Source organism: Ursus americanus, chromosome X, assembly GCF_024610735.1.
Source record: "Ursus americanus isolate L20-20 chromosome X, mUrsAme1.1.p, whole genome shotgun sequence".
NCBI lineage: Eukaryota > Metazoa > Chordata > Mammalia > Carnivora > Ursidae > Ursus > Ursus americanus.
The window spans coordinates 51,265,763-51,286,332 of NC_142164.1; the positions used below are offsets into that span (position 1 = coordinate 51,265,763).

The 20,570-nt window shown below is 39.5% G+C and overlaps 1 protein-coding gene across 1 annotated transcript in view; it reads right to left on the reverse strand.

The window, feature by feature from the left end:
* Positions 1–1,730: 1,730 nt before the first annotated feature.
* FAM133A (family with sequence similarity 133 member A) overlaps positions 1,731–20,570 on the reverse strand; it is a 48,138-nt gene continuing 29,298 nt past the window's right edge. Inside the window, exon 3 of the mRNA XM_045773006.2 lies at positions 1,731–3,351. Coding sequence (XP_045628962.1) covers positions 2,514–3,251 — 738 coding nt within the window. The 5' untranslated portion in view covers positions 3,252–3,351 and the 3' untranslated portion in view covers positions 1,731–2,513. The remainder of the gene's footprint in view (positions 3,352–20,570) is intronic.

Below are 20,570 nucleotides of genomic sequence, written 5' to 3' on the forward strand. Positions count from 1 at the left end.
TATTTCCATATCACTTTACCATATCATCTCTACTTATATCTAAAAAAAATAGCATTCCTCTTCCTTATCAAGTCCCCAAGAGTGTTTTTAAAAGTTCCTTCCTGAACCTTTACTGGAATGTTATTTTGGTTATAATCAGAGAAATAAATAGTTTTACTTTCCAGACAGTCAGCATTGCTGATAAGCATAAAATGTTATGCTAGACCACCCTCTTCCTCTATTGTTACATAAAAACCAATGCAAACAAAATAACATTTCCTTCTACTATGCCATAAATGATCACCTCTGAAACAATCTGAAGAAAGATGTGATAGAAGATACATGAGTTATTTTATGTAAATAACAAAATAGACATTCTAGAATTCTATGGTATTAAGTTAGGTGATGCTGTGGTAATAAAAAAGACCCAAAACCTCAGTGGCTTAACATATAACAGTTTATTTCTTACTCTCAAAAAGTTCACTGCAAGTCCATCAGCTCTCCAGAACAGGTCCCTTATAAACAGTAACTTAGAAATACAGGCTGCATCCATCTTGTAGGTACGCCATTTGGAGTACATTGAGAGAGCTGGAAGGTCATGCAGGACATTTTGCTGCTCCAGTATTGAAATGACACATCATTTCTGTTTACAATTTCTGCCCCTCTGCTAGAAGTAGTCGAATGGCATTGCCTAACTACAAGGGGCTAGGAAGTAAATGGGAGCGCACAGATATTTGGTAAGCTGTTAATGTTTTTGCCATATTCTACAAATAATATAAGCTTTTTAAAATATTTTAATGAAAAACAATTTTGGAAAACTATGTGGATATAAAATATCCCTTAAATATATTTTTATCAGCATATATAATTTTTTTGTTTTTGTTGTTTTTTTTTTTTTTTTAGCAAACAACTAAAGTTATGAAGCTTTAAGGTGATCTAACATGACATTACATTTATAATGTTCCAAGAGCCTTTCTGAGAGATTCTGGTACTTCAGCTGCAAAAATTTAGAGAGCCAATATTTATTTACTTGTTGTTTTCTATCTTTATAATAACTTTACCTGTGATTCAAGGAAGCTGATATGAAATCACTATTAAATAGCTATTGATTCTCTCATCATGCCAAAATACTTTGTAAATATGAATTACAATTAGCACATCCTCTGTAACAGGTGTTTTTTTTTCAGGTGGTTCTTTTTGAGACATCAATTGATGACTCATATTACTCCAACATATCAATACATAAAATAAAAATAATTCTCAACTCATTTCAGCATTAGTGGTAAACAAACATGAGGCACTGAATCTTAGTAAAATATGACACAGGAAGATCAATGATGTCATTATGTCCTAAACTGAATTCCTATTTTAATTCAATACTAATGCTTAACACACTGAACTTTTAAACAGCATACTAACTAAGATTTTGGCAGTAGTTTTATGTAACAAGACACAGAGCATACAAGAGGTCTGGCACTTAACTTGCTTACAGTAAACAAGCTTCAATATGAAGGCATTAAATATTTTTTTAAAAAAAAACCTTTTTACATGCTAAATATTTTGTCAAGTGTGCAATTAAACCTAGTAATGAAATATAGTAAGATTAAGAAATTACAAACTTGCATCCTAACCATAAATCATATAAAAAGGATTACTAGTTGTATAGAATATCCCTGGATAATCAAAAATTAACAGTATAAAACATGCAAAATATTTCAGAATCTTTATTAATCAAAAAAATACCAGGGTTTATTTAAAATGATTCCCCTCCAAAGGGTATCAAAGTTAATTCAAATCATGTAACACTCTACTGCTAAATATTATTCAGTACTGTTGAAGTGGAGGTAAATTTCATAGAACTGGGGGCTTACTTATACCTTCTGTCTTCTTGTTCACTTGAAGCAGCATACAACATCCCAAAATTTCACTAAATAAGAAAAGAATGGCCGCTACACTGGCAAAAATAGAATGTGTAAAGATCAAAGGCACACTATTCAGCTAGCCAAAGTGATAGCAAACTCTTTTTCCCCCACAAGCCCTTTTCCCATGTAAACTAAAGTTTATTAAGAAGTAAAATAAACTAATCTCTAAAAGTAAGGATTCTGAGACATCATTAAGTCCATGCTTCAAAAGTGTCAACTACAGTTGTCTAGATATTTCTGATTATATTTTAAAGATGTGTCCAAATTAGATACTTTTAAATTAGATAATTTGGGGGGGTGGTCAAAATTATTATTTAAAACTTTTTAATTCAATTCCAAATGTTTTAACCACTAGTATGAACAACAGGGTTTTAGCTCTCAGAAGAATTAACCACTGGAAGGGAAAACACACAAACAAAATTATATATTTATGCTGCAGGCAACGATTATGGCCCTTTCTGGCACAGTGGCATATGACTGGCACTCAGTTCAGGAATAATTCTACAAACACAGGGAAATTCATGCATTTTGGTAAATATGCCCTAACATTCGCAGTTGAAATTTCCCTAAATCCTTGCTTTTTAAACTAGGAAAATCTTAATTTTTTTCTTGTTATCCTGACTTGTGACTTGAACCTGACTTCTTTTTCTTCTTCTTACTATGTTTCTTGCGCTGTTTCTTCTTCTTTTTCTTTGCTTTTTCTCGCTCTTCATGTCTTCTCTTCTTTTTTGCTTGCACTTCCTCTTCATAATCTGATTCTGATGGGGACTCTGATGATGAGGGTTTATCTTCAGGATAAGTCTTCTTTCTTTTTTTGCTGAGACTTCTAATATACTTTTCTTTCTCTGTTTCATCCTTTGACTTCTTTTTCTTTTTCACAGATTCCTTGCTTTCTGATTCAGATTCATATGTAGAGCTTTCTGATGATTTGTATGAATCGTTCTTTTTTTTCTTTCTCTTTTTTCCTTGTTTCTTTTCCTCATTCTCAGAATCTGAACTGCTTGAAGAATCAGAGCTTGATGAAGAAGAAGATGAGGACCTTGGACAAGATTTCTTCTTTTTCTTTTTCTTTTTTTCTTTTTTTTTAGAAGAGCTCTCATTTCCACTCAATAATTTCTCCCTACTTTTTTCTAATTCTTTTTTCCAATTCTCATTCATTTTTTCTTCAAATTCAGCTAATGCCTTGGAGCCTTTCTTTTTATTTTCTAATTGTTTCTTCACTTCTTCCCAGGTGGGCCTTGGTCGATTCAGATAATCTTGTATTGTTGGGCCTGTAGATTGAGTTGGGCCCCTCCATCTGGCCATTGCTATAGGATTCATATAGGCCACTCGATTATCCCGCTTCCCCATGGTGCCTGATGGTTCCAAGAACAGACTCTCAATGCTAAGAAGAATAAAGATAAACCCTCCTTTGGTTCTTCACCTGCTGGTAAATCAAGCAGGTTCCATTCTGTTAGAGAAGCAGAAGGAATGGTTACAAAACGCCTTTAATATAAGACAAAATAAACACATACACTTAATTGCTCACCATCTATCAGATAGTACAGTAGAAATTTTCCAAATCTTAGACCTTGGAAACAAAGAATAGACACATTTAAGACTTTTGCATACTTAAGATATTGTGGTATGAATATAACAAAGTATTTTATATACCTCATGTAAGGTTCAGACTTACCTAAATCTTTTAAACAAATATTTCCTTTTATATTATATGATACTGTTTTTCTTTCATTCGGCCTTATATAGTATAAAAAGAGAGAAATTTCTATAGCTAAATTCTGTATGAGGCAGATCTCCTCCAACTTAAGAAAGTGCAGCACAACCCACTCCACTCTGACAGTAACCTAGGAGTTGTACCTGAAAAATCCTCTCCCTCAAGTCTCACATCTAATCCATTACTATAACCTGCTGTTTAAGCCTTGACAATAGGACTCATATCCATTCACTTTTCTGCAAATATACTGTCACCAATTCAGTACAGGCACTATCAACTCTCACTTAGACTATTAATCTCTAGTATCAAATAAGTGTTATCTGCCAGGGACTGCTTAGTGTTTTGTAACAGATGATGTCATTCAATCTCTAGACTAATTCTATGAGGATGATTCTATTATTATCCCTATTTCACAGATGAAGAAACTGAGTTTTACAGAATTTGAGTAACTTGCCTAAATTAACAGCTAATAAATGTCCAAACTAGGATTTAAACCAAGGCAGCCTGATTCCAAACGCTGAACACCTAACATAACACTATATTGCCTCTTTACATCAACCTCTTAATTGATACCCTTATTTCTACCCTTACTCTCTTCCATTCCAGCTCCACACTACAACCAATAGGTGTTAAAATACTACAGTGGCTTTATATTTTAATGAGAGTCATTTCCAGGCTCCTATAAAGGACCTATACCATCTGTCCTGCTTCCTTCTCTTACTTTTTTTTTCATTGTTAAAAGAGTATTTATTTAACAGAGAGAGAGAGCAAGAGCACATAAGTAGGTAGGGCAGCAGGCAGAGCGCTAGACAGAGTGGTAGGCAGAGGGAAAGGGAGAAGCAGACACCCCACTGAGCAGAGAGCCTGATGTGTGGCTCAATCCCAGGACCCTGGGATCATGACCTGAGCCAAAGGCAGACACTTAACCGACTGAGCCACCCACGTGCCTCTCTCTCTTACTTTCATCACCCCTTTTCTCAATTCTATCTTTTCTTATCTTTTCTTGGTTCTGGAACATGATAAGCTCCAAGCTTAGCCATCCTGGCCCGTGCTACACCATTCCTCAGGTCACAGTTTGTTTGTTTGTTTGTATTTATTTATTGATGCAATTAATTAATTAACTTATTTTTAGAGAGGGGGAGGGCCAGAGGGAGAGAGAGAATCTTTTTTTTTTTATTATGTTATGTTGTTCACTACACAGCACATCCCTAGTTTTTGATGTAAAGTTCCATGATTCATTACTTGCATATAACACCCAGTGCACTGAGCAATACGTGCCCTCCTTACTACCCACCACCAGCCTATCCCATTCCCCCACCCCCCTACCCTCTGAAGCCCTCAGTTTGTTTCCCAGAGTCCACAGTCTTTCATGGATCATTTTGCCTTCTGTTAACCGCCCCCATTCTTCTTCCCTTTCTTCTCCTACCAATCTTCCTACTTCTGTTCCATAAAATGAGTGAAACCATATGATAATTGTCTTTCTCTGCTTGACTTATTTCGCTTAGTGTTATCTCCTCCAGTCCCATCCATGTTGCAGCAAATGTTGAGAAATTGTTCTTTTTGGTGCCTGAGTAATATTCTATTGTATATGTGGACCACATCTTCTTAATCCAGTCATCTGTTGAAGGGCATCTTGGCTCCTTCCACGATTTAGCTATTGTGGACAATGCTGCTATGAACATTGGGGTGCATAAGGCCCTTCTCTTCACTACGTCTGTATCTTTGGGGTAAATACCCAGTAGTGCAATGGCTGGGTCATAGGGTAGCTCAATTTTTAACTTTTTAAGGGACCTCCACACTGTTTTCCAGAGTGGCTGTACCAACTTGCATTCCCACCAACAATGTAGGAGTGATCCCCTTTCTCCACATCCTCTCCAACAATTGTTGTTTCTTGCCTTGTCAATTTTTGCCATTCTAACTGCCATGAGGTGGTATCTCAGTGTGGTTTTGATTTGAATTTCTCTGATGGCTAATGATTTTGAACACTTTCTCATGTGTCTGTTAGCCATTTGTATGTCTTCATTGGAAAAGAGTCTGTTCATATCTTCTGCCCATTTTATGATTTGTTTATTTGTTCCTTGTGTACTGAGTTTGATAAATTCTTTGTAGATCTTGTGTACCAGTCTTTTATATGTAGTGTCATTCACAAATATCTTTTCCCATTCTGTGGGCTGCCTCTTAGTTTTTTTGACTGTTTCCTTGGCTGTGCAGAAGATTTTTATCTTGAGGAAGTCCGAAAAGTTCATTTTTTCTTTTCTTTCTCTTGCCTTTGGAGATGTGTCGTGAAAAAAGTTGCTGTGGCCGATGTCGTAGAGTTGCTGCCTATGTTCTCCTCTAGGATTTTGATGGATTCCTGTCTCACATCTAGGTCTTTCATCCATTTGGAGTTTATCTTTGTGTATGGTGTGAGAGAGTGGTCAAGTTTCATTCTTATGCATGTAGCTGTCCAATTCTCAAAGCACCATTTATTGAAGAGACTGTCTTTTTTCCACTGGATGTTTTTTCCTGTTTTGTCAAAGATTAGTTGCCCAAAGAGCCGAGGGTCCATTTCTGGGTTCTCTATTCTGTTCCGTTGGTCTATGTGTCTGTTTTTGTGCCAGTACCATGCTGTCTTTGTGATCACAGCTTTGTAGTACAACTTGCAATCCAGCATTGTGATGCCCCCAGCTTTGTTTTTCCTTTTCAACACTTCCTTGGTGATTCAGGGCCTTTTCTGGTTCCACACAAATTTAAGGGCTGTTTGTTCCAGTTCTTTGAAAAATGTCATAGGTATTTTGATCGGGATAGTATTGAAAGTGCAGATTGCTCTGGGTAGCATAGACATTTTAACTATGTTAATTCTTCCGATCCATGAGCATGGAATATTTTTCCATCTTTTTGTGTCTTCTTAAATGTCTTTCAAGAGTGATTTGTAGTTTCTAGAATATAGATCCCTTATGTGTCTGGTTAAGTTAATTCCGATATAACGTATGATTTCTGGTGCTATTGTAAATGGAATGGATTCCCTAATTTCTCTTTCTTCAGGCTCATTGTTTGTGTATAGAAATGCAACTGATTTCTGAGCATTGATTTTGTATCCCGCCACGTTACTGAATTGCTCTATAAGTTCAAGTAGTTTGGGGTGGATTCTTTTGGGTTTTCCATATAGAGTTTCATGTCATCTGTGAAGAGAGACAGTTTGATTTCTTCTTTGCTGATTTGGATACCTTTTTTCCCTTTTTTTTTTTTTGTCTGATTGCTTTTGCAAGGACTTCTAGTACTATGTTGAATAATAATGGCGAGAGTGGGCATCCTTGTCGTGTTCCTGACCTTAAGGGAAAGGCTTCCAGTTTTTCCCCATTGAGAATAATATTTGCTGTAGGCTTTTCATAGATGATTTTTATGAAATTGAGGAATGTGCCCTCTATCCCTACACTCTAAAGTGTTTTAATCAGGAAAGGATGCTGTATTTTGTCAAATGCTTTTTCTGCATCAATTGAGAGGCTCATATGGTTCTTGACTCTTTTCTTGTTGATATGATGTATCATACTGATAGATTTGCAAATGTTGAACCATGCTTGCATCCCAGGGATGAATCCCACTTGGTCTTGTTGGATAATCCTTTTAATGTACTATTGGATCCTATTAGCTAGGATCTTGTTGAGAATCTTGGCATCCATATTCATCAGGGTATCGGTCTGTAATTCTTTTTCATGTGGTCTTTCCCTCGTTTGGGGATCAAGGTAATACTGGCCTCATAGAATGAATTTGGTAGTTTTCCTTCCGTTTCTATTTTTTGAAACAGTTTCAGGAGAATAGGTATTATTTCTTCTTTGAATGTTTGGTAGAATTCCTGGAGGAATACATCAGGCCCTGGAGTCTTGTATTTCGGGAAGTTTTTGATCACTGCTTCAGTCTCTTCATAATTAATCGGTCTGTTTAAAAAATCAATTTCTTACTGTTTCAGTCTTGGTAGTTTATAGGTTTCCAGTAAGTCATCCATTTCTTCCAGATTATTTAATTTATTGGCATAAAGCTGTTGATAGTTTTTAAAGATCCTTCCTATTTCATTGGTGTTGGTTGTGACCTCTCCCTTTTCATTCATAATTTTGTTAATTTGGGTCTTTTCTCTATTCTTTTGAATAAGTCTTGCCAGTGGCTTATCGATTTTATTTATTCTTCCAAAGAACCAACTTCTAGTTCAGTTGATCTGCTCTCCTGTGCTCCTGGTTCCTAATTCATTGATCTCTGCTCTTCTTGATCAACTCCTTTCTCGTACATAGATTAGCTTTATTCATCTGTTCCTGTTCCAGCTTCTTGAGGTGAGAATATAAAAACTGCATTTTAGATTTTTCTATTCTTTTGAGTGAGGCTTGGATGGCTATGTACTTTCCCCTTAGGACTGCCTTTGCAGTGTCCCATAGGTTTTGGACCGTTGTGTTTTCATTCTCGTTGGTCTCCATAAATTGTTTAAATTGATTTTTTATTTCCTGATGTAGCAAATCATACTTCAGCAGGATGGTTCTTAGTTTCCAAGTGTTTGAGTTTCTTCCAAATTTTTCCTTGTGGTTGAGTTCCAATTTCAAAGCGTTGTGGTCGGAGAATATGCAGGGAATAATTTCAGTTTCTTGGTATCGGTTGAGACCTGCTTTGTGACCCAGAACATGATCTATTCTGGAGAATGTTCCATCTGCATTAGAATAGAATGAGTATTCTTTTGTTATGGGGTGTAGTGTTCTATATATATCTATGAGATCCATCTGGTCTAGTATGGCATTCAAAGGTCTTTCTTTGTTGATGTTCTGCTTAGGTGATCTGTCTATTGCTAAGAGTGGAGTGTTGAGGTCTCCTACTATTAATGTATTTTTATCTATATGTCTCTTTATTCTGTTTAAGAGTTGGCTTGTGTATCTTGCTGCTCCCCTGTTGGGGGCATAGATATTTATAATTGTCATATCCACTTGTTGGATACATCCTTTAAGAATAATATAGTGTCCTTCTGTAGCTCTAACTACAGTCTTTAGTTTAAAATCCAATCTGTCTGATATGAGAATTGCTACTCCAGCTTTCTTTTGAGGTCCATTGGCATGAAAGATGGTATTCCATCCCTTTACTTTCACTCTGGATGTATCTTTAGGTTCAAAAAGAGTCTCTGTAGACAGCAAATGGATGGGTCATGTCTTTTTCTCCAATCTGCAATCCCGTTGTGTTTTATGGGAGCATTTAGGCCATTCACATTGAGAGGGATTATTGAGTAATACGATTTTAATGATGTCATGTTGCCTGTAAAGTCTTTGTTTCTATAGATTGTAAATTTCTGTTCTGTATCACTCTTGGGGCCTTTTTACTTTTATAGAACCCCCCTTAATATCTCCTGTAGGGCTGGTTTCGTGGTTTCAAAATTGGTCAATGACTGTCGATTCTTGAAGGTCCTTATCTCTCCATCCATTCTGAATGACAGCCTTGCTGGATAAAGGATCCTTGGCTGCATGTTTTTCTATGAAAGAGCTTTAAATATGTCCCCCCAACCCTTTCTCTCCTTCCAGGTCTGTGTAGACAGGTCTGATGTAATTCTGATACATTTGCCTTGGTACGTGAGAAATTTCTTTGCCCTGGCTGCTTTCCATACTGTATCCTTGGATCTAATATTTGCAAATTGCACTATGATGTGGCGTGGCATAGGTTTGTCGTGGTTGAGCTTGGGAGGGGTCCTCCACCTCTGTTTTTCTCCACCCCCTCGGGGATGCTGATGATTCTGACATTGGAGCGTTTCATTGAGTCAGTAATCTCCCGTGACGTACATTCTTGAGATTGGATTTTTTTAGCCACGTTTCTGTTTTAGCTTTCTCTTCTATCATCCCATCCTCCAATTCACTAATTCGTTCTTCTGCCTCATTTACGCTGGCTGTCAGAGCATCTAGTTTTGACTGCATTTGATTCATAGCATTTTTAATTTCTGCCAAGTTCGCTCTCATTTCTGCCCTTAGAGATTCTATATTCTTGTTAATATTTTCATTAAGTTTTTTCAAGCCTACACATCCTCTTGACCATTGTTAGTCTGAACTCCATTTCTGATAATTTGGTTATATCCATATCCATCAGTTCTCTGGCAGAGGCCACAGACTCATTGTCTTTTCTTTGCTGGGGGGGGATTTCTCCTTCTCGTCATTCTGATGAGGAGAGGTTGCAGGGTTGTCCAGAGCCCAAATTATTGACCAGGGCCCAGGCAGTGCACACTTGTTTTATAGGGACCTTAGGGATGTGGGCTTCTTGATTTTTCAGCCTGCCTTCTGGGGGAGGGGCCTGCCGCGCCAATACTCAGGCAACCCTGTTTGTGTAGAGTCTCCCTGTCCCCTGCGAGGGGGAATGGAGATGAGCACAATTCAAGCCGGTATTTCCGGGCTTTTGTTCTCTGGCAGCTTTCCTTGGCGGTTTTCTGTGACTCTTCTGAGAGTCAGAGCAGCAGTGGCCGTATCCTAGCCTCTGTCTCAGAACAGAGATAGCAGTCCGCTCTCCACTGAGCTCTCCTGACCTCTTTAACTCTGTTTGTGTTGGTGCTGCTAAAAGCCCTCAGTGTCCCGGGTTGTGCGCCCCACAGCCGCCTGCCAGCCCTCACTTCCAGGGCCGGCCTATCTCTGTCCTTTTTGTTTCTAACACCTCCAGCTGCCAGCTGCCCCCGCGCTGGAGCTCCTGAGCTCCCTGTTTCAGTGAGGTTCGGGAGCACTCCGGAGCGCAGATTTTCAGTTTGGTCGCGTGCGCGCTCCTGATCTCCCGGTCTCAGTTTGGTTCCAGGGAGTGCACCGGAGCGCCGTTTTTCAGTTTGGACGCGCACGCATTCCAATGCTCATAGTCTCAGTCTGTTCTCTCGTGGGTGCCTGTCCGATTCTGGCCCGCTCCCCAAGCAGGTGAGTACCACTTTCCAGCGCCCGAGGTGGAGGCTCCCTCCCCCTTCCGTTTCTCTTCCGATATCTGCGCGGATTCACGGCTCCCCGCTTCATACCTCAATACTCAGTCTTGGAGATGTTCATTTGTAGAGATCCAGATGTATCTTCCGGCCTCTCAGGCTGCTTCCGTGGGTTTTCCGGATGGTCTGGTACCTCTCCAGCTCGGCTCAGGGGACCAGCTGAAAAAGGGGACCCCTACTACTCCAACATCTTAACTCCTCTCTCCGAGAGAGAATCTTAAGCAGGCTCCACGCCCAGAGCAGAGTCCAATGTGGGGTTTGATCTCATGACCCTGAGATCATGACCTGAGCTGAAATCAAGAGTCAATCGCTTTCCAGAGTGGCTTCACCAGCCTGCATGACCCAGCAATTGCACTACTGGGTATTTTCCCAAGGTATAGATGCAGTGAAAAGAAAGGGCACATGCACAAACTGTGGAAGGAGCCTAGATGTCCTTCAACAGATGAATGGATAAAGAAGATGTGGTTCATATATACAATGGAATATTACTCAGCCATCAGAAAGGATGAATACCTACCATTTGTACTGATATGGACAGGATGGTATTATGCTAAGTGAAATAAATCAAGCACAGAAAGACAATTATCATGCTGTTTCACTCATATGTGGAACATAAAAGAATAGCACAGAGGACCACAATGGAAGGGAGGGAAAACTGAATGGGAAGAAGTCAGAAAGGGAGACAAACCATGAGATACTCTGGACTCTAGGAAACAAACTGAGGGTTACAGATGGGAGGGGTGTGGGAGGATGGGGTAACTGGGTGATGGGTATTAAGGACGGCACTCGATGTGATGAGCACTGGGTGTTATATGCAATTAATGAATCGTTGAATACTACACCAAAAACCAATGATGTACTATATGTTGGCTAACTAAACATAATAAAAATAAATAAATAAATAAATATGGAGAATGCTTAAAAAAAAAAAAGTCAGACACTTAACTGACTGAGCCATCCACGGGCCCAGGTCTCAGCTTAAATGTCAATCCCTCCGAAAGGAAACTATTAGGTTGAACTATATAATATTGCCAATTATATGGGACAGAAAGTCAAATACCAGCAATTTCATATGTATCAACTTTATATTAAAGCATGCTGCCTTTGCATCTACCCCTCATACACATTATTCTGTATCACAGATCCTTGCATCTTTTATGCACAACACTTAGCAAACTGGTGATAAAATATTTTATTTGTCTGGTTACTTAGGTGTGTGTGTGTGTGTGTGTGTGTGTGTGTGTGTGTGTGTGTGTATCCACCACTAAATATAAGGTGAAGAAGAGTAAAGGCCATATTTAATCTTTCTTATTCACCATGGTGTTTCTAGTACCTAATATGCCATGTGGCTCACATTAAGTACTCAATAAATATTGGTTCAGTAATAAACAAATGAATGGATAGATGCATGTATGGCTCTGGGAGAAAGGGGAATTTAGAGAAGCTTCCTAGAATTGGTGATGTCTATACAGGATTTTAAAGAATAAAAGTTCACCCTGGAAATGACGACATGAAGGACATTCCAGGCAGAAAAAACAAAATGTGAAAAAGAACCCAGAAATACGAAAGAGCACCATGTGTTTAGTGTTGATGGAGCCTAAATGTCAAGAAAGCAGTGGCTGGATGTGAGGCTGCATAGACAGGAAATAGCCTGATCACAGAGCCCCTCTAAAATATATAGTTGTTAGGAAGGCAACAAAGTCCTTTAAAGAGAAGAAAAAGATGATCAGGTATATCATAGATTTTCCTGTCAGTCTCTATCCTGACTCTGACCATTTAAATCAACCAAACATACCTACTCACCATAAGCTCAATGTACAGAGATGTCTTGGTTTTGATACTTTCCTGCATTTGATTTGATGTGTTCAGGATATTATTCTCATTCCCTTTCAGTTCTGTCTAGCTCTTCTTAGGTCTTTCTGTCATATTCATTCTGACTGATACTCTATATATCTATCAGATATTATTGTTTTCCTGACCTTATCATCAAAAGCCCTTAAAAACTTAAGTTCATATTCAACTTGCTGTTTCTCTCTGCTACTGGACATTTAGAATAGCATAATCCACTCTAACTTCAGTTCCTTGAGAGCTAGTCCTGACATCATCTAGAAAGATAGGCAAAGACCAGTTCATAAAAACTTCGGGTGTGATGCTAATGATGTTGGAATTCATTCTATGAGACTTAAAGTGAAGTTAACGGAGATAATGACTGTCTTATTTATTTTTTTATAATAATTTTTTATTATATTATGTCACCATACAGTACATCCCTAGTTTTTGATGTAAAGTTCCATGATTCATTACTTGCGTATAACACCCAGTGCACCATGAAATACATGCCCTCCTTAATACCCATCACCAGCCTATCCCATTCCCCCACCCCCCTCCCCTCTGAAGCCCTCAGTTTGTATCCCAGAGTACACAGTCTCTCATGCTTCATTCCCCCTTCTGTTTACCCCCCTTCTTCTTCCCTTTCTTCTCCTACCAATCTTCCTACTTCTTATGTTCCATAAATGAGTGAAACCATATGCTAATTGTCTTTCTCTGCTTGACTTATTTTGCTTAGGAGATAATGATAATGACTGTTTTCAACAGGAGAATGATATGGCAATGTTTGAGTGTTTATGAAACAATTTTTTATACCATGGAAGCCTGATTGGCTGCAACTAAGAATGAAGGCATTGAGATCACTGATTGCATACAAAGGCTGAGAGCAAGAAAGGACAAGACTCTGGCTTGTGAGACCAGATAAAAGGCATGCCAATGACTGAGTAATATAGGAAATGGCACAGACTTAAAGGAAAGGTCTACATTCAGTATTGGATTCATAAAGTTTGAGGTGCCTATGAGACATCTGAATGAAGCTGCACGTAGAAAATTAGATATACGGATGTTGGCATTCTTGAATGTGACCTGAGTTAGAGATGTAGGACTGGCAGTCACTGAGTGAAGGCTAAAGACATGAGAGAAAATTGAATTAGTTCGGGGAGATTTCAAATGAGAAAAGTAATTAAGTATCAGATCCAATTTAACAAGATGCAAGAGTTTTCCAGAGAGAGTGAAGCCTATAAATAAGACTTCAGAAAATTAGCTAGAATGTTAAGAGCTGGATTGCTATCAGAAAAAAAAGTAGAGGGAGGAGTTAAGATGGCGGAGGAGTAGGGGACCCCTTTTTCAGCTGGTCCCCTGAGTCGAGTTAGATAGGTACCAGACCAGCCTGAACATCCACGGAATCAGCATGAGATGCAGGAAGATACATCTGGATCTCTAAAAATGAACATCTCCAGCGCTGAGTATTGAGGTACAAAGCGGGGAGCCGTGAAACCGTGCACAGATATCGGAAGATAAACGGAAGGGGGAGGGCGCCGCCGTGTTAGGGCGCCGGGAGGCGGTAGCCACCTGCACAGGGGAGCGGGTGGACTTGTGGACCAGCAACCGCGAGAGAGCAGATTGAGACCGTGAGCCGGAGAACATGTGCAACCAGACTGAAACGGAGCTCTGGTGTGCTCACTGGAACCAGACTGAGACCGGAAGCTCCGGAGTGCGCAGGGGTGGCTGGCGGCTGGCAGTGTTAGAAACACAAAGGACAGGGGTGTGCCGGCCCTGGAAGTGAAGGCTGGGATGCTGGGTGTGGGGCGCACATCCCAGGATGTTGCAGGGTTCAGCAACATCAATAGAGTTAAAGTGGCCAGAACCTCAGTGGAGAACGGTCCGCGATCCCTCTGTTCTGAGACAGAGGCTGAGATTCAGCTACTGCTGCTCTGACTCTCAGAAGAGGCACAGCAAACCGCCAGGGAATGCCGCCAGAGAACAAAAGCCCGGAAATACCGGCTCACAGTGTGCCCACCCCCATCCCCCCACCCAGGGGACACGGAGACTCTATCCAAACAGGGTTGCCTGAGTATCCGCACGACAGGCCCCTCCCCCAGAAGGCAGGCTGAAAAATCAAGAAGCCCACATCCCTAAGGTCCCTATAAAACAAGTGTGCACTGCCTGGGTCCCGGTCAATACTTTGGGCTATGGACAACCCCGCAACCTCTCCTCATCAGAATGATGAGAAGGAGAAATCCCCCCCAGCAAAGAAAAGACAATGAGTCTGTGGCCTCTGCCACAGAACTAATGGATATGGATATAACCAAATTATCAGAAATGGAATTCAGAGTAACAATGGTCAAGATAATGTGTAGACTTGAAAAAGTATTAACAAAAATGTTAATGAGAATATAGAATCTCTAAGGGCAGAAATGAAAACTAATGTGGCAGAAAGTAAAAATTCTATGAACCAAATGCAGTCAAAACTAGAGGCTCTGACGGCCAGGGTGAATGAGGCAGAAGAATGTATCTGCGAATTGGAGGATGGGTTTAGAAGAAAAAGCTAAAATAGAAACTGGGCTCAAAAAAATCCAATCTCACCAATGTAGGATACGGGAGATTACTGACTCAATCAAACGTTTCAATGTCAGAATCATCGGCATCCCCGAGGGGGTGGAGAAGAACAGAGGTCTAGAAGAGATATTTGAACAAATTGTAGCTGAAAACTTCCCTAATCTAGCAAAGGAAACAAACATTCGTGTCCAAGAGGCAGAGAGGACCCCCTCCCAAGCTCAACCACGACAAACCTAAGCCACGTCACATCATAGTGCAATTCGCAAATATTAGATCCAAGGATACAGTATTGAAAGCGGCCAGGGCAAAGAAATTTCTTACGTACCAAGGCAAAGGTATCAGAATTACATCAGACCTGTCTACACAGACCTGGAATGAGAGAAAGCATTGGGGGGGGCGGCATTTTTAAAGCTCTTTCAGAGAAACATGCAGCCAAGGATCCTTTATCCAGCAAGGCTGTCATTCAGAATTGATGGAGAAATAATGACCTTCCAGAATCGCCAGTCATTGACCAATTTCGTAACCATGAAACCAGCCCTACAGGAGATATTAAGGGGGGTTCTATAAAAGTAAAAAGGCCCCAAGAGTGATACAGAACAGAAAGTCACAATCTCTAGAAACAAAGACTTTACAGGCAACATGGCATCATTAAAATCATATCTCTCAATAATCAGTCTCAATATAAATGGCCTAAATGCTCCCATAAAACACCACAGTGTTGCTGATTGGAGAAAAAGACATGACCCATCCATTTGCTGTCTACAAGAGACTCATTTTGAACCTAAAGTTACATTCAGACTGAAAGTAAAGGGATGGAATACCACCTTTCATGCCAATGGACCTCAAAAGAAAGCTGGGGTAGCAATTCTCATATCAGACAGATTGGATTTTAAACTAAAGACTGTAATTAGAGATATAGAAGGACACTATATTATTCTTAAAGGATGTATCCAACAAGTGGATATGATAATTATAAATATATATGCCCCCAACAGGGGAGCAGCAAGATACACAAGCCAACTCTTAACCAGAATAAAGAGACATATAGATAAAAATACACTAATAGTAGGAGACCTCAACACTCCACTATTGGCAATAGACAGATCACCTAAGCAAGAAATCAGCAAAGAAACAAGAGCTTTAAATGCCATAACTGATGAGTTGGACCTCATAGATATATATAGAACACTACACCCCAGAACCAAACAATACTCATTCTATTCTAATGCGCATGGAACATTCTCAAGAATAGACCATGTTCTGGGTCACAAAATGGGTCTCAACCGATACCAAAAGACTGAAATTATTCCCTGCATATTCTCAGACCACAACGCTTTGAAATTGGAACTCATCCACAAGGAAAAATTTGGAAGAAACTCAAACACTTGGAGACTAAGAACCATCCTGCTCAAGAATGATTCGATAAACCAGGAAATCAAAAATCAATTTAAACAATTTATGGAGACCAACGAGAATGAGAGAAGAAAGTAAGAGTTACAAAAACACAGGGAAAGAGAATAAAGTTTCAAAATGAGGACAACAATCCTCAAAGGTGTGTGCTCATGAATTTAATTTGAGCAATTTTTAAATATCAAAAATTTTGGAAAAAACCTAAATGTCCATCAATGACAAACAGTTTTGGGGTTCCTGGGTGGCTCCGTCATTTAAGTCTCTGACTATTTTGGCTCAGGTCATGATCTCAAGGTCAAGGGATTGAGCCCCCATCAGGCTCTGTGCTGAGTGTGGAGTCTGCTTGAGATTCTCTCTCCCTCTTCCTCTGACCTCCTTCTGCTCACATGTACTCTCTAAATACATAAATGAATAAAATCATTAAAAAATTAAAAAAAATAAAAACTAGGTTCTGTGAATTATAGTATACATATACAATGGAACACTATATCCACAACATATTGTTGAGTGAATAGTTCATCACATGTAAACATCAGTTATCTCTGTATATTGAGGAAGCATCATTTCCTTTTGCATGTTTTTCTATAATGTTTACATTTTCTACAATAAGCAGGTGTCATCTTTACCTTTAAAAATCCAGAAAAGAAAATATATCATGGACAATATTAAATACAGCAGATGGATCAGTAAGATTAAAATCTGAAAATATCCATTACAGTTTAGCTATGAAGAAATCATTAGTAAACTTTGCTAATGCAATTTCAATTAAACAGTGAGGGAAGAATCCAGAAGATCACAGGTTAAAGACTTTAAAGACTAAAGGGGAGGGGAGAAGGTAGAGATATAGGGTATAAAGATTCATTTGAGAAGAAAAATAAAGAGATAAGATGGTAACTATCATGAAGGATGCAGAATTAAAGAAAATTATTTTTTTGTTTTTGTTTTTGTTACCGAAGAAACTTGAACATATTCACAGGATGATAAGAAGAATGAAGTATAATGAGAGAGTTTTAAGAAGATAGAAAAGAGAGGGAATACCTAATGTGGCAAAACCATAGAGAAAGCAGAGATGACTCAAAGTCACGGGTAGGGGATACCTCTTCTTGCAAGAACAGAGGCAAAGAATAAAGAAATGATATGGGTGCAGGTTTTTTTTTCTTCCTTTCTTTCTTTTTTTCTTATGGAGGGAGAAATGAAAGGGAAAAAGTTGAAGTATTTCTCACATAATGGCCTTCATTTTCACTTAGTGGTAGGTGCCAAGGTTATCTACCAAAATTAAGGTAGGTTGAGGTAAGTTTTGAGACAAGTAACTAAAATTTGGAAAAACTGCAGAGGGGAATGAGAGAGTATGCTGACACCAGATAAGTGTGGGAGGCCTTCAAAACCGCAGTGTGTGTGTATGGTCTTTTCTCACAAGATTAAGCACACTGAGAAAAAAGAAAAAGTAACACTCTGGCTCAAATAATCTTTGCTTTAGAATTTAAAATACTTTGTTTCTATTCCAGAAGAGAAACTTGATTCTCTGTATCTCTATTTATTTGTATGAAGTATGCTAATTTTGTATAGAGATTAGAAAAAAATTGTGTTAGTCTTGCTGATAATTTGAGTATTATAATAATTAAATGTTCATTCATTGTCAAAATAATTCCCTTTTGATCTGGGTAGGAGTTAAGATAGCATAGTAGTAGGAGGACCTTATGCTTGCCTCATTTGGAACACAGCTAGATAAACATCAAATCATTCTGAACACCCAGGGAATTGATCTGAGGTGCGAGAACAAAATACACAACTAGAGGGAGGAGAAAGGCCACATTGTGGAAGGTAGGTGATGTGGAGATGGGATTTGGGGGAGAAAAGAATTGCTGGTGCTTCAGAAGGGAGGGATCCCTGATCAGGGAGAAAGGAGAGAGAGAGAGAGAGGCAGGCACAAGGCATTGTACATGTAAAACACTTCCCCAAAATCACTGATGGGGAAAACGAGAGGGGTTGATAATAATAATTTTTTAGAAGCAGCAGAGGTCAAAGTCTGAAGTTTTAGAAGTCCGTGCCATCACCAGGGTGGAGCCTGGCAGATGTAGGTGCTCCAGTGGAGGAGGGAAGAGGCCTAGGAATGGAAAGCATGGTCCGAGGATCACCTGGGATGCACTGGGAGAGAGAGTTCCCCTTCTTAGATGTGGCATTGCCTCTCTGGGGACAAGATAGCTGATGGGCACCACTGAGTTGCCCCATTCATTAGCATAAGAGCAGAGGCAGCTGCTGAGGGCAGCTAATCTAGACACCAGATCTTTGCTGCACTTTACCATAAACTCCAAGGCCCTATATATATGTTCATGCAACTGCCCTTTAGGGACAAATCAACAACATCCACAATGCAGCGAGACCCTCCCCCAGAGGATCAGCATGGGTCTGTGAGATGCCAGGTCCTTAAAGTTTGGAGTTTTGAAACTGAGCTAGCATGCCTTACATAAAATATAGGAGCACTGAGGTGCTCTGTGGGCAGATGGCTTGGATACAAATAGGGAAAAGACAGGGATCTGAGGGATGCTTGGGACATGTGAGGGGAGATTTTTTCACTCTTTTTCAATGGCTTCCTGAAGAGTGGCAGGCATGAACTCCCCTGTCTGGGCATGAGATACGTGGCTGATGCCATTTTTACCCCTGCCCATCAGCAAGGAAGGACTTCAGTGAGCAGCACAGTGCCCACAGCTGAGACTTGAACTGCTTACACCAAGCTCCACCTCCCTGCATTCTGCAGGTGCTTTTTCACTAGGGCAGGTGTGCCTGAGAGTCAGAGTAGCAGAAGTCCCCTCCCCCAGAAGAACAGCAAAAGCCCCCATACCCATCGAGTCTGCTGACCATAAAGTACTGCAAAACTTCAGCTTTAGGCAAAATATGATCTAGCCTCTTTTAACAAGCAAACCAAAACACACCTAGGAAAACTCACAACACAATGGATAAGGTTCAAACACTCCCCACTGTAGGCAAGGAGAAACTCTGCAGAGGACAGACATGAGGGAAACAGTAGCCAAAACATAAGAGCAGAGTATATACCACATACCCCAGAAACACTTCCTGAAGCATCAGGCCCTGGACCGTATATGACCCTTTCTTAATATAGCCATTACTCTCAGGAGCAGTACACATAACAGGCTTTCTTAAGAAGAAAGAAGACAGAGACTTAGACAAAATGCCAAGATGGAGGAATTCATCCCAGAAGAAAGAACAAGAGGTTATGGCCAGGGATCTATCAAAACAGATATAAATAATATGTCTGAACCAGAATTTAAAACAACAATCATGAGGATACTAGCTAGGCTTGAAAAAAGCATAAAAGACACCAGGGAGCCCATTACCACAGAGATAAAAGACCTAAAAATTAGTCAAGCTGAAACAAAAAATACTATAACTGAGATGCAAAACAGACTGGATGTAATGACCACAAGGACAGAAGAAGCAGAGAAATGAATAAGTGATATAGAAGATAAAATTGCGGGGAAAAATGAAGCTGAAAAGAAGAGGGAAAGAAAAATATTGGATCATGAATGTAGACTTAGGGGACTCAGTGATGACATGAAGCATAATAACATTTGTATCATAGGAGTCCCAGAAAAGGAAGAAAGGGAAAAAGGGGTACAAGGTTTATTTGAGCAAATATAGCTGAAAATGTTCCTAATATGGGAAAGGAAGAGAATGCCCATCAAAATCAACAAAAGTAGGCCAACACCAAGACATATTGTAATAAAATTTGCAAAATATAGAGATCAGAAAAGAATCCCAAAAGCACAAGGGAAAAGAAATCCCTACTCTATAGGAAAGAAAATAAGTTTAGCAGATCCCTGTACAGAAACTATGTAGGCCAGAAGAGAGTGGCATGATATATTCAACGTGTTGAATAGGGAAAATATACAGCCAAGAATACTTTCTACTGCAAGACTGTGATTCAGAACAGAAAGAGAGATAGAGTTTCCCAAACAAAAACTAAAGGAAGCTGTGACATTAAACCAGCCCTGCAAGAAATATTAAAGGGAACTCTTTGAGTGCAAAAGAAAGGCCAAAAGGAACAAAGACTTCAAAGGAACAGAGAAAATCTCCAGAAACAATGACTTTACAGGTAATACAATGACAGTAAATTCATATCAGTAATCACTCTGAATATAAATGGACTAAATGTTCCAAACAAATGACATAGGGCATTAATATGGATAAAACAAAAACA